Source organism: Erithacus rubecula (genome assembly GCF_903797595.1).
Source record: "Erithacus rubecula genome assembly, chromosome: 5".
In the NCBI taxonomy this organism is placed as follows: Eukaryota; Metazoa; Chordata; class Aves; order Passeriformes; family Muscicapidae; genus Erithacus; species Erithacus rubecula.
The window spans coordinates 47,139,314-47,157,048 of record NC_136687.1 but is presented as its reverse complement, the minus strand read 5'-3'; the positions used below and the strand labels follow the sequence as shown (position 1 = coordinate 47,157,048).

Sequence of the window (17,735 nt, the reverse complement as noted above, 5' to 3'; positions counted from 1 at the left end):
ACCATCAGGTTAATATACTTAGGGTCATTTTTTTGTTTGTGTGGCTATCCTGGATGTTCTCAACAGAATTGTTAAAAACCTGTGAAGATTTGTAAGTTCTTGGAGCAAAGTATTTCAGGGGAAAAATTTTTAAAAGTATTTTATAGGCATTGCATGACACTTGCTGGATTACTACACACTTTAAAAAAACAAGAAGTGAGAGTGTAACAATTACAATGTTGGAAAATACTTGGCTTTTTAGAGAAACAGACTGTTGGAAGACATGGGCTGACATTTAAAAGGAATATCATTAATGAATGGAACTCTTTGTTTCAGTGGATTTAAGATCAGACCATAGATAGAAAAGCATGAATCTTGGAATTGTGAAACATTTTTACAAGAGTACAGTACTCTATGACCAGGTTCTTCAGTTGTTCCATACATGAAGAGTTTAATATGTCAGGTTTATGTATTTAAGGATATTTTACCTTAGGATTTTGATTTAATAAGTGATACCACAGTGCACAGAAATCACTAAACAAGTACAAGTTATACTTAACAATGGACTATACACATGAATCACAATACAAACATGATTCTTGTTTTACTAGTCTTGTTTGATATGTTCACTGTCACAATGCCAGCCACTGGGAAGGAATGTGGACTAAAGCCAGCTCAAACCTTTCTCTGTTCAAACTTTTCTTTATCAATTGCTCAGCTTTAGTACTGTGTCGGGTTCAGCCAGATATACACTGTCCTGTGCTAACTCAGGAAGACATTCACACTCTTGCTTATGTTCTTGTTAACTGTTTGGCAACAAACATTCATGTAACTAGTCTATCTGTGCAACTGACACGGTCATTTAGCTAAAACAAAGGCTGCTCTCTGGTCCCTTTTTTTGTTACATTCAGCTTTCTCTGCAACAATGATGGTAAGTGGATTTTGTCTGAATTCAGTGGGAACATGTCTGTGTGAGAATGCCTAACATATTTTCAGAGGCAGGCAATCCAGTATTTTTACCTGCATCAAGCTATGTAAAATCTCTGAAAAGAGCCCAAATATTTCTTTTTCCCTAGTGGAAGTTTTTCATCATTAATCTTGTTACTTTATCTTCTGCAGAGAAGAGTCCATTGCCACAGTGTTTTTTTCTCATATATGAATCTTCAGTTTGAAATCTTTTGGCCTTTCTAAAGTCAGTCAGAAAGGTTCTGATAAGGTCACTGGAGACAGGCCTGACCCTTAGTACTAAGATACAAAGCTATGAGACATTTATCAAAGCAATATATTCCCCTGGAAGTACAGATCTTATTAGAGTCTAATGTTTACTAATATGCAAACTTTGGTGGAATTTAACTTAGTCTCTTAGTCATGTTCTCCTGTTCTCATATGTATTTGCAAAATTGTATTGTTGCAGACAGAGCTGAGCTGCATTCACGTGAACTTAATTTTATCCATTTGTCTGGGACTGGGGCTAAATTGTAAAGCAGCTTAATAGACTTGGGGGCTCATTAGGCATTCATTATAAATACATTTTTATAATCAAATCACATGTAATTCTGTTACTGTAGAATTAATACACTCATAATAGAAAACACTGTACATTTCTGCTTCAATAAGTAAAGGAGCCTGTTACATTTCAGTAAGACAAACATAAATGCCACAGGTCAGAGACAATTGAAACAAAGTTTTTTATGCCATTGGTTTATTTTGGATAATCTCTACAAACATTGTTGTGCATAAGGTGCAGGTATGCTTTTGGACTGAGACATATTTATGCCTTCAAATTCCTCTTTCTGTCCAAAGCAAAAAAAGTAAGATTCCCAAAAGTCTCACCATATTTATAGCTAGGGTTTGTTAGTGGAATCTGTTTTGCTTTCCTGTGGTATGAATACAAAGTGCCAAAGTAGGAGAACATTGTCCAGTGTTGCGCTTCTAGCAACATGAAATGATTAGGAATAAGCATCTGCTGCTGTGTGCAGTGAAGTGATGAGGCTTGAGGCCGTGGAGACAGTCCTGGCATTCCTCTGTGAGCAGCCATTGAAGCTCAGGTCCCTTGGAGCTGCTCGTTTCTTGTGGCTGGCGTGCGAGCTGTCTCCGTCGCTGGTGTCCAGCACCACGGTCACGCTGGAGTCCATCCTGGACACGGCGTAGAGGCTGCTCTGCCGGGTGGGGTGGAACCTGGCTGCCTTCAGCTCCAGCTCGTCATAGCTGGACACCTCAATGAAGGGGCACCAGCGGAAGGCTCGCTTGAAGCCAGCTCGGAACCTGGGGGGAGAGAAGCCAGGGAAAGCCTGTGCTTGCGAGAGCCAGCCCCAGGCCTTCCTCTGCAAACGGGCACGCTGCTGGCAGCTGGGCCAGCTGTCCTGCCCCTAGGCCTGCGTGTGGGGAAATCACTGGGAGTCTCCTTGACTGAAGTCTGAGAAGGGCAAAAAAAGTAGTGGTAACAACTAATTTCAATTTCTTATTTCCTATATGCTCTCCCTGCTTTTTAACAGTGATATTTTATTTATAATGAATTTCCTGTCCTTTGCTCATGCAAAGTAAACAAACACCAATTTTCATAGAACAGTCTTCACAGAAATTGTTTTGATTTAACCTCTAATGAAATCTGTGCCTATATTTTCATCTTTTTTTCCAGCAAGAAGCTTTGTAAAAACTTTTCTCTAAAATGCCATCCCAGTTTCCATATTTCAATATCCCTTTTGTGTTTCTAACAGCGATGCTTATATGGGAATGTTGTAATGACTAATAATTAATTGTTCATGTAAAATATTTGGAAAATTATTTTTAATAATTAAGAGGATCCTAGAAAGTTGAAGTCTGAATGTGAGTAATATACAAACAGGCATTTTGAGGCTTTAGAGCATTAGTGTTTAGTATACTCATACAGAGGCAGGGATTCACCATAAAGACCATTGCTACATTTTGTGTGTATGCATTTCCAGAATAAAAGTTTAATACATTGGATAAGCAATTCCTCATATATCTGTGAATAACTTGAAAAAGAACCCCTTTTCATTTAGACCTAAGGCTTATCTGACTTTCTCACTTGACTTGCTTTGTTTAAACAATCAGCTCTGTTGTTTATCCTGTCTGTAAGGTTTTTGTAGCAATGGTTCAACTACCACAGTGATGGTTGCAGGTAAAAATTCACATAAAATGTTCAGTTAAAGTTAATGGATCTCACAGAAGTGACTTTTCTGTCCAAAATTTTAGGTTTGCTGTGGAATTCTCAACTGATAACAGCTGAGGAGGTAGGCTGCTATTTAACATTATCTGTTTACATACAGTCATATTTTGGAAAAAGGCTGAAACAACATCTGTTGGAAATGGATTTACTGATAGAAATTGTAAAACAGAAATATCTTTAAACTGTGTTATTTTGCTTGGCACTTCCATCCTCTTTCTAATTCAGGGCATGTTTCTTCATCTTGAAATAATGCCCTCTTTATCTAGATACATAATGTCCTAATTAGTCTGGAAGATGATGCTGGGGATAGATGTTCTTACTCTGAGACTAGATCCAACAGAGGCATGAATTGATCTGACTCCCAGCAACAAGCTCTATTTTCCTACTTAATGAAAAGGAAGCAGACATTCTGGTATCTTCATTTCAATATGGAACTTAATTATAAGAAAGCTGTCACTGGGATTTCATTCTTGCATCAAATTCTGAACAAGGTGACCTTTAGTACATCTCAAAATATTAATTTTTCTTTATCTCAGACACGTAATTTTGCAGTTTGCAAGTGTCAACACAAGCCATATCAGAGATATTATTTTTATGAATATTTTTATAACTGTTAAAGCTTTTGAAGAGAATGGGATTGGTTTAGAAGTTTTATGGTAGTAATTGAAAAATATGAGGCCTCATTTTCCTTGCCTTTGATTTTGCAGACACTGGACATTTATCGAAATCTGGTTTCTGTTGAAATTAATGAAAAATTTGACATTTGAGTTATGGTTTTGTTCTGGCATGCTAAAATTTTACCTCATCTTTAAACAGTTGTAAATGATGAAAAGAGACAGAAGACTCTATGAACTTAGACATTAACTTGTCTTTTTAAAAGATCATGAATGTTAATCATCATAAGTTATCTTCATCAAGGAGGAAGATGCCAGTGTTTTTACACCAATAAAAAGTTGTTAGGATTTGTTCACTTCATTTTTGATTAGACTCCTTTTGTCAGGTACTGCATGATCTTTAGTGGGGGTTCAGAAATACTTTGCACTTGATATAAAGTTTGACACTAATTAAACTTGGTAGTGGCTGCTAAGCCAAAAGAGATTTGAAACAGTATTTAAGATCACTTGTTATTCAATACGGATTCATACTGACTGAGTTTGTGAAGTAATTAGTTGTTCTTGGTGATCTTTATCCAGTAATGCTAGAAGAAATACTGGCAAATAGGATGGCCAGAATTAGCTTGTGTAGATCCTGGTCCTATAAGTTGAAAGACTTGAGTCTGTTCTGCAATGCAATAGTCTCAGACTTGCCAGTATCTGTAAAATGTCACCAAACTCAACAAGTGCAGTGCCTTTGAAATTCAGAGCATAATTTTATTGCTATCAAACAATACTGCAATTTAGTATTAAATAATGAGAATATAAGCATTTGTATAATATTTATTAGCCTGTTGTTGATTTTTGAGCACAGTATAAATCTAATGCTGAAATATACAAAACACAGGAAGTTACATTTTGAATTAGATTCTTCCAGCAAAACAAAATTGGGGCTACAATTAGTGAACATAAGTTTGCACTCTATATTGCGAATTGCCATCCTCTATATCTTAAATTTTTAAAAACTAAAAAAACATAAAACTGCTATAGTATTTTATATTTTGCAGATGGACATGGGAAGGACTGGTTTCTGAGAACTGAATTTGGCTCTGAAATTTTAAGTTGACCAAAATATTTACTGGAAGACCACCTTCGGGTTTTTGGGGATTCAAGTACAAACCTAAAGAAAGGAAAGGTTTTTTGCATTTTGTTTTCTTTCCCACTAACTGAAAACCATTTAAGTGAAAATTTTGCCTTTTTCTCCATTTAAGCAATTTATATTCTTGGTGAAGTTATGCACCTCATTTCATAACCAGCTCTTACCTCTTGTTAAGACAGCAGTAGATAATGGGGTTGTACATTGTAGAGCTCATGGCAAGCCAAAAGCTGGCTAAATAGATTTGCTGAATGTATTTCCACCGATTTAATTGTTGATAGATCCCAGTAACTATGAAGTAAATGTGGTAGGGCAGCCAGCAGACAGCAAATGTCAGCACAACCACAATCATCATTTTTACCACCTGAAAGAAGTAATAATGATATTTAGCCTTTTTTATTTGAACAAACATTGCAACACCATTAATAATTTTCTTGTAATTAATTTTTAAAGTTAGACAAAGGAAAGCTGAATATGCTTTTGTATCGTTTTTCCTTTTAATCCAACTCTCTTAATTATTTTTTTCTTGACTGGAAAAATAAGAAAAATAGCATGAAAATATTCCCTGACTTCATTTGTTTTAATTTTTGCAAGTAATGTATTTGCTTACTTATATTTGGCTATCTAAAATATCACTTCTTTTCTGTCCATCTAATAATAGCATAAGGTTACAGAGCATTTTATTCAGACACCTCATTTTGAACTTTTATTGACCTTGGTGCCTATTTTTATTGTGGTCTGCAAGTTCCCAGTTTTTAGATGTGATTTGAATGGCACTAGGACATAGGAAATGAGCAACTGCAGCATCCTGTGTAATTTCAGAGCCTAACAATTCCCTTGGCTGGTGATCCTTATTTGTTGTTTTCTGCAGGCATCACAACATCTGTTAGCTACCATAGTTTCCAGTAAGCACAAATGAAGAACAGCTCTGCTCTGTGCTCCAAACACATGAAGAAAGCTTGAAACTCATGTAAAATTTTCACTCCCATCTTTCTCTTTTTAGCTGTGTCAAATATTACTCCAACTAGCATTTTCAGCACATATGTCACGTGTTTGCACCAAAGGTTTTCTTTCTGTAACTAAAATTAAACTAGACATGACAGATCTATGCTGGGAAGTCTCTTGCTCATTTGTACTTGTGAATACTGAGAAATATCAGGGATCTCTATGAACAGTTCCTTTATTTGCTCTGTACAAGGTGTCATTTCATACTGTTTCTAGTTTTGCCAGAGAAAAAATCCAAAAAGCTGAAATTTGCCATACTTACATGACTTTGGTTAATGTTGTTATAAAATTACAACTAACACAATTAAATCATTTTACCTATAAATTATATGGAGCCCTCCTTAACTTGCATTACATCTTCCTGTGGGAAACATAGACCAATTTTTCTTTTAATAGCTGGCACCAATTAACAATCTTTCCTGCTGGATAGGACTGTAATGTGCAAGATTTTGTTTATAAGAATACTTATTATTGCTGGTATATATGCACTGATCATCACTTAAAGGTAAAAAAGAGGCATCTGGCCACATATACAGCATTAATAATAGTTGGTTCTACTGTCACACTTTTCATCAGTTAACTATAAATCATCTTGTGATCAGGAAGATCAGTATTATTATAAAGGAAGGCAACACACCAACTCTGTGTCTACATCTAGGCATGTATAGGAGTTTATGGGACTATATATGTGATTTTTGGGGTGGGGGCAAGAGATTATGATTTTATGTGGACAGATATTTCTGGACTAAGTGAAGTGATGCATAAAAAAATGTCAAATCACAGTCTATTATTAAATGGCATCGTTGTTTCACTGCTTTCAACATCACTTCCACTGTTCTGCTGAGAACTTCCACCTCTGCCTTGCACATGTATAGATAGAAGCCTTAACTCTATAGTTTTACCATGGTACTTAAGCTCCCTGTCATTGGTTTACAGGTGCACTTTGCTTCTTGCTGTGTTTTTATAGGTCTGTCAGGAATGATAAGTGTTACCTCAGCACCTTTCAAGAGTTCTGTAATTTCAGAACACTTGAGAGTCTAATTACTTACCTTGATATTTAATTAGCAAATCTTGCAGTATCAACTGTGCATGTGAAATTGTTCCTAGGGTTAGTCATCGTTGGAATATCATAGGTGCTGAATGAAGGGATTTTTGTGTCCAAATTTTCAAAGTGTCAACAGGTAGATCTGTATTTACAGTGTACATTTCATCTGTGCAGTGCTTGAGAACCAAAATAGTAGAGCTTCCCAGCAACTAATGTAGCTTAATCTGGTTGAACACTCTGTCACTCATGCCCCAGAGATTCTAGAAATCACAGAAAGAGTCCAGGTTGTCTGTTTGGCATGCTCAACTGTGTTAATTTTTTCCAAAAGAAAGTTGTTTGTATTTTTTCTAACATCCAAATGCTCATTGTCTAGTTTTCTGTGTTATATTGAAGGGCAAGACAAGCAATGCTTCCAGAGTCTACTTAAATGTCTCCTAAAGCTAATAAACCTTCACAATCTGTTCAAAAAATAGTTTTTACATTTCAGCTGCTGCAAAAATTAACCCTGAAAGAATAAAGTTTGGGACCAGAAATCTCAAACTAACTTTTACCCTGCAAAGAAAATCCACAATTTTTCTTGTCACAATTTCAGGCAATTCAATTCTAATTTTGAATGTCTTAATTTTTTTCAGTTTTGAAATGAAAAATATCAAATCACCCCCAGAGGACTGCATATTTTCCTCTTTGTTTTAAACAAAAGGTTACTCTTTCATTTAAAACAAAATACTCATCTTTTAAAAGAGTGATATAAGGTTTTCTTATTGCTGCTTCTGTCTGGAAATCCATGATTAAATATTAAGTCATCATCATCCTGAAAGCAGAAATTTCTGAAGCAAATAGTCAAACAAGCTACAGATTATTTAAATGGACTTTAGTGTTTGATTTAATTTGTGAAGTAACAAGTCACTTGAATGACAGATAGTGAAACACATTACATTCTTAATCATTGAGGCTTGCAAGTCATTTTGAGTATTTATATAGTACAGTGCACTTATTGACGTATTTCCTAGGAGAAGATAAGTGAGATGTTGCAAGTCTGTGTGGTTGAAATTGTTGGAAACACAAGACAATTAAGGTTAAATTTAAAGTCAAACATAAGTTGTGAGAGGAATCAAAAAGCCCTAGTCTGTTCTCATTTCATTATCTAAGAATGACTATGTGTTGGCAGAAATGGAGGGAAAAAAGGAATCAGAAGAAATAGAAGGAGGCTATTCCCAATGTCCTTCTCCCTTTCAGAGAGAGGCACACACTGTGCAAGTCCATACCTTGCAGTTTATAGCTGTGGTTCTTGTCTGTAACATTGTTCTTTTCAGTATAAAGGTTCATTTCTTGATTATATCAATAACTGTGAATGGAAAGTGACTTTGAGGTCTATAAACCCAGTGTACCGGGTACCTTGAGTTTACTTGTAATAAATTCTGATGAACGAGTGCCCATAAACCATCAGAGAAAATAAATTGAACAGGCCCAGTATGAATTTACCAGAAAAACTTGATTTTCTTTTCCCAGTACACTGTGATGTTTCACTAAAGAAACCCTAGTGACACTTTACAAGTCCAACTGCAGAGTATAAAAGACAGCTTCAGAGTTTGGGTTGTTTTTTGACTACTTAAACCTGTGACTGGGAAAAAAAAAAGTTCTTTTTAATAGGTCTGTTCTGTTTCACTTTTTTGAGATGTTACCATTTTTCAGTAGCTTTTCCTTCCATTCTGAGTTGCATAGAATTCATTAATAAGGGCTTGCTCTTGTGTATTAAGAAACATTTCTAAAGCAAGAAAATGACTGAATTCAGTTGCTTAGCTTGAAGTCTAGCTCAGTTCCTGCCATCATTTCACCATGGAGCTTTCCAAAATGTGGATTGCATTGAAAATCTTTTAATCCAGTGGCACTGTTCTCCCTTGGTGCTCTGTTCAATCTCCATCTGTGTGTATTGTGGGCAGTGTGACTGGAGGAAAGAGGTGGTTTTTTTTGTTCTAGGCAATACTTCAGTTAAATGAGTTGTAATGAGTCTCCCAGTTGTGCAACCTTCATGCAAGTCTTGAGGCTAGATCTGTAAATGGAAAATCAAAGTATTTTATACATTTATTTTCATCAACCTCTTCGCTGATATTGATGCACCTGCTGCCTATGTCTAAGAAAAACTGTGTCTAGAAAAGCGAGTTAATTTATGTGTTTTGTGGTCTTGTCCATTCCTTTAAATCCTTTCTGTCTGTTTTTCATTAATGGATGTAATGAGAAAAAAATGTATTTAGAGGAGCAAAACCAATGTAAGTTAATTGGAATTGGAGTTTGCAAGTTTTCCTTTACTTTGAAACATTTGGAACAGTAAAAGTGAAAAGGAACTAACATATTCTGCTACACTTAGAAAAAAAACAGCAAGTACATTTATTTTTCCATCCTGTTTTTATTTTTCATGTAGAATAGCTAGAAAAGTAGTCTGATTTAAGATGCGGCATTGAGAGCAGCTCTTGAAAGACTGGGAATGACATATGCTTTTCTAAGAGACTCAGTAGCTGCTGAAGGAATATAGCAATTCACATTGCAAGACATTGATTTGCCAGCAGTACCTAAGACTTGGACCATCATTTCCTTTTCAATCTTTTCTGCAGCTCCTTATTGCCTTTCTAAGTCATCTTTGATGATGCTGCTTCTACAAGAAGAGGAATTTGGCTTTTGACTTCATTTGCACTTATATCACACAGAACAATTTAATTACTTGCAGAACTTTTACTCCTGGGTGTTATGCAGATATAAATGAGAAGCAAATGATTTAGGAACTCATGGAGTGTAAAAGTGTCTTTGTTTAGCCTCTCCTGGATGTTATTTATTCATGAATACAGCTAAGCACAGTCCAAAGATAATCCCTGGAATTGTAACTTTCTCTCTGTGCTCTTTTGGGAGAAGTAAAATGCCCCACTAACATTTCACAAGGTGTTTCTCCCAGCATGTTAGGATGCAGCCAGTAAACCCACTTCCCAGTCCTGGGGATCTACATGGCACTTATGCATGAAGCACCAGAGAGAAAGGAAAATCAATATGCCTTTGCTTCTCCACAATGCTTATTTAGAGTAAAGTATCTCTCTTCTGCAAGAAAGTTAGTATTCAAAGGTAATTCTGCTGGCAACAGAAGTGGTACAGAGTACAGAGTAGTACAACAGTACAGAGACAGAACTGACTTCTAAGGTACCAAGTGCTTTGACAAACTCAGGGATTTTCCATACTTTTTCAGCCCATAAGAAAGGATGAATGCTTAATAGCTAAAGGAGATGCACATTTAGAAGGAGAAAGTATGAGAGAGCTTGGAAGTCTTTCAGCCTGGTAAAGTATTTGCCAATTCCAGTGCTCCACTTCTGACCTGTGCTTTCCATCTCCTTTTCTCAGTTACTTGAAATAAATAAACTGTTTTTCATTTCAGTTTGCATAATCCCTTGTTGCAAACAGAATTCATAATAATTTACTTTGTTAGTTAAGTTCTAAAGTTCAAAAATATATTCTCTTCTAGTGTGAAGTAGTTTTAAATTAGTTTTCTTTCTTCCAAATGATAAAATGTGGGAGTGCCCTCAAATCAAAGCAATTCTGACATTTTTTATGAGTGATCTTAATTGCTGCCATTTTTACATGATGTTTCCCCAAAGTTGCATAGAATACAGGTTTGACAGTGACTGAGTCTCTCTCTCAATGTGCCAAGAAATATTTATTCCATTGCAAAAAAGGGCTAATTTGCTCAGAGTTTTATTTTCCTTGAGAATGCGTGATTTTACAAGCATCTGATAGAGGCAAGGAGGAAAAGTTTCCACAAGTTTTATGTTGTCTTATTTAAGAAGAGATGTCTCAATTTCTCACAAGAGATTGTTGGATATTAGGCAATATGCTAATGTCTGATGCTCAGACCAACAGGTTTTTTCTGTGAGCTGACAACAAGTAAAGGTAGGTGACCTTGTATCATTGTCTTGGTCTTAAGCACTGAGGAACATGAGAAGTTTTATGTCCTTTAGAGAATGATTCTGAGTGGCTGTTGTGGGATTGGCATTATTGGGCATGATTATCCACCTGAGATCTAGTTCTGGGAAAAAAGTGAAAAAGCTGATCTAGTGCTTTTGTACTTAAGAGTCATACCACCACTTACTTTACAATACCTTTTTTTCTTTACCTGGAATGAAAGATGGGGCATATTTAATTTCCATTCCTCAACCAAATATTTGAATTGTTGTGGGGGGAAGTAAAATAATAATATCCTCTTTTGTTTTGCTAATAGGGATTATTAATTCTGAAGTTCACTTTCTGGCACAGTTCTGAAAGTGCTTTAGAATCTTTAATCCTTTATTGTAGGCTCAATGTTTAACTTTCCATATAGGACTTCTGAAGGAATGGCACTAGTGAATGTTCTCTTTTGAAAACTAGATCTTATGTACTGGACACTGCAATAAACAACTAATGCTATGAATTATGCCAGTGAATTATGCAAAAGTTGCATACCATCCTACCTGGAGTCCTTATAAAGAAAACTGTCCTGCTGAACCTAAAATGACATGGCTACCTTTGGTTATCTTCAAAATAGGAGCACAGGCTCTTATTTCATATTTTCATGTTTTCGAATTGTTTTATTTCCAGCTTATTTAACTAGGGAAATTAAATAAGTGCTTTATATAATCAGAAGCCATTTGAATGTTTACCATATTTCTCCAGAATTTTTGCACAAGAACATAATGGGAAGAAATGCAGATTGTTTTCTACATAGTTTGAAAAACTTCTTTTGTCTCTTTTCTGTTGATAAGAAAAGAACTATGAATTATTCCTGGACTGTACTTGTTTAAATTGCATGACAAAATTCTGTTAGGAAAAAGGAACCGTTACAGTTATTTTTTAATTGCCATCATAATTATGCATTTGCAGTGGTAGTAGCATCTCCCAAAGTTTGAAGAAAAAATGTCTATTACCACCTAAGAAAAAAAAGGCAAAAAATTTTAATATTTCCCCCAGTATATTTTCATTTTAATTGACTTAATCTGTTAATATCAGTGATGCAGAGGTTTGTATTTTGCATTTCATGTACCTAGTTTATTTTTGTCATTCTTCAAGTGACGGTTATGAATTTATTGGGAGAAGTAGACTTGTAACTCATATAGGGAACATTCTGGAAGTACTTGGTCTATAAAAAGTGGTACATGCTCTCATCAATTATTGATGAAAAGTATCAGGAGTGTCATTCTCCTGACAGCATCTTCTTTTGTGCAGACAAACATTGCTTCAAGTATTAAAGTGTCCACATGACTTGGCCATAATGGTCAACGCACTGGTCATTATTGCACTCGTTGGATATTCCTGTGATATCCCAATTCGTGGAATAAGGTATAAGCTGACCCATGCCAGGGTGGCTGAAACTGTTTCCTAGGAAACCTGGAGAAATAAAAAACCTACTTCTATCCACCCCAGAAAATGAGTAATGAAATAAAAGTGCTTTGCACAGGTTATTTACAATGTTGCAGTACAGAAATTTCTGAAAAATTAAATGCTTGAGTTAAAGGATTAGATTTGTTAGGTGAAGGCATTAATGGACATAACATAGACAACCCTCTGTGTGTAGGTGTGCAGATTTCTTCTTTAACTCAAAAAAAAGTTGCTGAAGCTATGTTTTGTTTTCTCATGAAGCCCAGCCTGTAATAAATGCAAAAGTGTGTAAGTGTAATGTGGGAACTGCAGTTTTGTTCTGCTGAATATACAGGTCTTGGCTCTGCAGTCCTCCAAAATGAGTGTTCTGCATCAGATTTCCTGGGCTTTTCACTACACAGATGCTTGGCAGTATTCCAGAAAGCTCAGCAGACTGAAAACTCATGCTAAAATTAATTTGTTAATGACTTTCCTACTGAGACTCATTGAGAAAGGGGCTTCTTTGGTACTCTCTTCTAACTATTTCCAAAGTTTGTTTATATGCTGGTGAAAAAAATTGCATACAACTTGAAGAACACACTTTGTTCTGAATGTGGGATTTTAAAGTTATTGGTTTAGAGGGTCAGGTCCCAAACTGCACAGGTAAAATCAAGTCTGTCTTAAAAAGCCCAACTCCATAGTTTGAAACATGGAGATCATAATCTCTGTGCTGAAAATCTGAAGGAGAGACACTTGGTTTTCATGTCTTTCTCTTAGGTATCTAGTTTTATTATTCACAAACATCTATAGTTGAATTCAGCAGTGCATTTGAAAACACTCTGAGCTCTCTCAGAGTGAAGCATAATTGAAATTTTTTGTCTGCTAACCTAGTGTTACTTCCATTCTTAAAAATATGAGGCATTAGTAAGCAGAATTTCTACCCCAGGACTGTGCCTGGACTTTGTGTTTCGCATAAATTTCCTGCCAACGATGATCAGAAATATAAAAATAACAAGGAGGAAAATCACAGCAACTCTCAGTGCACAATTACTGACCATGCAGAACTAATATATTAAGTGTGCCCCTGACCTGGAAATGTTGCCAGCTCTTCTATAAAAAAAATATTGGCCAGTAAACTTCCATCAGTTTGTCAGTAAATACTTAAATTGGCAAGGTTTATGCACAGTATAAAGCCATTTTTAGTATTTACTCTGCTTTTACTTCTCTGTGATTGCTGCTTGAAGCATGAATGATGGGTGTGGAAAGGTGTTTGTTCACAGTTCATAGCTGAGTTTTAGGAACTTGAGGCGTTGAATGGAAGCTGGTACTTCTGCTGAGTGTTCTGTAGCTGTTTGGAGATAAAGTGCAGAGAAGAGCAGTTTCCAGTAATTTTGTTATATTTCACTGTATCAATTGTGTTCAGAGAATGATCAGGAGGAGGTATGATTTTATTTTTACCTCAATAGGAAATCTTGTTCAAAATGATGGGCAGATCATTAAAAAGAACAAATTGCTAGGAAAAAAAAATCCTGAAAAGGAGAACAGGTAAACCCTCTTTTTTCTGAAGTTCTAAGACCATAAAATAGCTCCTTAAAAAATATTCTGGGTTTAACATGCAATGACAATAATTTCCCTGTACCTCATGCCCGAATCTTTCTGTAGGCAGTTTCTAAGCATGTGAAAAGTGAGACTGTGAAATAAAAATCGTGATTCACAACACTGATAATTACTTTGCCCATTCCATACATTTTCAGTAGGTTTTCAGTCCATATACTTGGAAATAGAAAGAATTTAACGAAACTTTATTAAACTTAAAACCAAAGATTATTGGTTATTTTGCCTCATCCTACTGGAAAAAAAGGTGCCTCTTTGTGTGTATGTGTTTTGAGAGGGGCTCATACATTGTAATTAATGTAATGGTTGTGCAGGAACTTAATTATTGGTAAATGAAAATGCCCAAATTGGACTTTCCTGTCAGTACTCTGTATGTCTTCTTGTGGAGATATTAGATAACTATGGGAATGTATTACAGATCAAAATAGGAAAAGGAATCTTATTCTGCTAGTATCTCACCAGAAAGATATTCATATGATATTCTGACCCTCATTACTGTTTTGAAGTTTTTCTTAAACTTAAGAGAAAATAAACTTTTAAAAATTCCTATTCTGCAAAATTTTAGCTTTAATAGTAGTTACTTGCAAGTAGAGATTTTGTTGTGTTAGTAGAAATCTGATGAGTCTGGCAGGGTATTTGTCTTTACAGTTATGGAACAATTGCTCAAAATGTTAGTGGAACACCAACATCTGCAGTCAGGTCCAATAACCTTCTTAATGGCCAGTCCTGGCTCACACATGCAGAACCATGAAGAACAGCAAGCAGGGTAAGCATCCATGCTCTGTAGGAAGCATACTAAGCATCATGTCACATCTCCTTGGGAAACTAACTTCATCTACAGGGTTACAAGCCCAATTTTAGGCACAGGTACCAGTTTGTGAAGCCAGGCTCTAGCTTCGTTAGGATTGGTTTGCATCTACTATATTAACAAGGCTATTTAATATTTCTCATAAACAGTCAGATTTAAGGATATCATAATAAGAGTGCTCTGAAGCAGAATGAGAGGAAACCTATTTTAGTTATTAATTTTTGTTAGTAATTTTACCTGTTACATTTCACTACTGAACATGATTTAGGAAACACTGCACTGGAAAGGAAGCTGAGAGAAAATACTGTTTTTATTAGGAAGTATTTAATACTAATCTCTCTCCAATCTGGGATGTATTCTCTAAGAATCAGTCTTGAGATATGCCTCATTTAATGTATTTACTGAGGAGTTTTGTACAGCAAAATAAAGGCACGTTGTAAGTTTGACAAGAGACTTCTGAACAGCTTTGCTGCTACAGAAGCAAGGCAGAGAAAGAACCAGGATGTGGAAGAACTGTGGGAGCAGAAATGCCATTTCAAAATGCTGGTCCATACTTTGTATGGTGCCAGTAGCAATTGTGTCCCTAGCTGGGGTGGTGACAGTGACAGATATCACAGAGCAGATAGGAACTGCTGGACTGGTGCTGTTCTGGTTTGGATGGGTTGTTTTACTCTGTACTTTCATAGGTAGGATCATATGCAGAAGAATTCTGGGATAATAAAATTATCTGCTAGGAATTTGTTTGCCTGCTGTGAACAAATGAGGAGAAGACAGATGTTATTGACTCATTATAGTGTGACCAGGTCATATGTTGAATGAAAGGAAAAAATGAGATATTAGGATGTTCCAGATGAAGCATTCTCAGTGGAGAACAGGGAGTGATCCATGTGCAGGACCATGGTGACACTACACTGCTGGCATTCCTTTTCTGGTTTCACTCACTTGTTGCATAAAGATGTTATATAAAAGATCAGAAGCACCTTTTTCATTTATGTAAAAAATGTAAATGAAGACTGAGAGAAGAAATGGAGATAAAAACATCTGTAGAAATGACACCAGTGAGGGATCTTAAGTAATTAATTAAGCTAAGTGAAAATAATGGCATAGACAGAGCTGTCTGTAAAGAAATTTAGTCTGGAAAACTTTAGGATTGGTAAGATTTTTTAGAAGCTGGAGGTTTAAGATGGTATCAGGGGAGTTCTGTTAGTTATCTGTGGTGACAGGCCTTGAAGGCTGGTTCCTGTCCTGTTTTCATTTAACATTTCAGTATTGAAAGACACAAACTGACACTCAGCCAATAAGTGGAGAAAGCACTGAACACAGTTCAACATCTTCCAGTATCCAGAAAACAAGGGATGAGTTAGTTTCTGAAGAGCCTTTAAAACCATCTGAGAATTCCCTCTTCCTGTTTCACACAACCACAGATGAGATTGGTGTTTAAAACTTTTCATGACTCATTGATATGAAAATCTTCAAAAAGATTTAATTTCTAGAGTAGTTGCACAAAGTCTGAGATATATGGCTATGTGATTATAACCTTAGAGGAAACTGATTTACAACTATGAGATAATAAAATCAGACTAATTACTTCAGAAACTTTTTGGTGCATTCTTTGTATTTTGCATAGAAGAAACATAGTGTATGAGCATAACCATCTTCCACTTTGGTGTTTTTGTTACACCTTCAGTTGCCTGAGGAATTAATCAGCAGACATTTCTATGTAAGGACTGCAGTCTTTAAAAAGCATTTCTGTTTCTCCTAATTGTTGGCTGATAACAGAGCAGTGGAGTGGACAGAAGTGATGCTAAGTGATGTAAGTTGTTATTCAACCTCATATAACTAAGTTTTTTTTCTTTTTGAATGTGCTGAACAATGATTGCTAAATTTGTGAATGTAGCTGCACTGAAGTACACCTGTGGTTTTCAATCACAACAGAGCTTTGGATGGCAAGGTGCTCACAATGCATCAGCATTTTGGATAAATAATAATTTAACTGTAACTGTATGAAATTCCAGCTAACCAAGCAATACAGCCACCCACACATTATAATATAAGCCATAATGCTATGATTGTTAGATCAGTGAGATCACCTCTTCTTAAAACAGTGTTTATTTCTCCAGCTTAATCTTCTATGTTAGTTCTCTAGTATTTATTTATTCTGTTTTCATTGTCAATCTCTGCTAGGTCAAAGAGTAGACCCATTTACAGAAGATGACTATGGATGAACCAAAACATCATAAAGGCACCTCTATGGGAGAGACACAGTATTTATAGTAAACTGAGCTTCTGCACCTCATTACCCCCCAACAGGATGGGTAGGTTGTTTCACATACCACTCCCTACACTGAATGTAAGATCAGCTAAAGGGAAGAGGTGCCTTCCCAGGGGAAAACTGCCCATGGCTCTTTATGTATGTTTGCTCCATTCTGGAATGGACATCGGGTCAGTGTGTGAGCAAAGTGCTCTGACACCATCCTGGCAGTAATTTCTGTCTGTGGTGCACAAGCACAAACTAATCTTCAAGGTGGAAACACTTATTCCCCGTGAACAAATAAATGATGGGAAAGGCACAATGGCAGTATGAGTTCTCTTCAGCAGACTGCAGGTTTGAGTGAGCTGTATCACCCTACATACAGTGTGTTCTAGGATTTGGCTCTCTTTGCACACTTAAATGTGTCTAGTGAATATTTTGACATATGTGCAGCCTCGGCAAACCTGGCATTACCTGAAAAAAGACAAAAAAATTCTGTGTGTCTTACTGCATGACTTTTGAAAACTAGTAACGTGATGATGCAGTGTAGATAAGGGCATCAGCTGTGAAGATTTGACTTTCCTTTGAAGTCTGTAGTACAAGTTTGTGTAGAGTAGTTGATTGCAGGAGGTATTTTTAATTGAATGTAGGATAATAGAGTTATATTTACTTTCTGCTGTATTAAACTTCTATTCATTTATGTCATTTTGAAAATGGCATATAATAT

At 36.0% G+C, this 17,735-nt stretch overlaps 1 protein-coding gene across 1 annotated transcript in view; it reads right to left on the bottom strand.

The window, feature by feature from the left end:
* Nucleotides 1–404: 404 nt before the first annotated feature.
* TACR3 (tachykinin receptor 3) overlaps nucleotides 405–17,735 on the bottom strand; it is a 38,186-nt gene continuing 20,855 nt past the window's right edge. The window contains exons 4-5 of the mRNA XM_079306774.1: nucleotides 5,086–5,282; nucleotides 405–2,244 (exon numbers count right to left, since the gene is read on the bottom strand). Coding sequence (XP_079162900.1) covers nucleotides 1,929–2,244; nucleotides 5,086–5,282 — 513 coding nt within the window. The 3' untranslated portion in view covers nucleotides 405–1,928. The remainder of the gene's footprint in view (nucleotides 2,245–5,085; nucleotides 5,283–17,735) is intronic.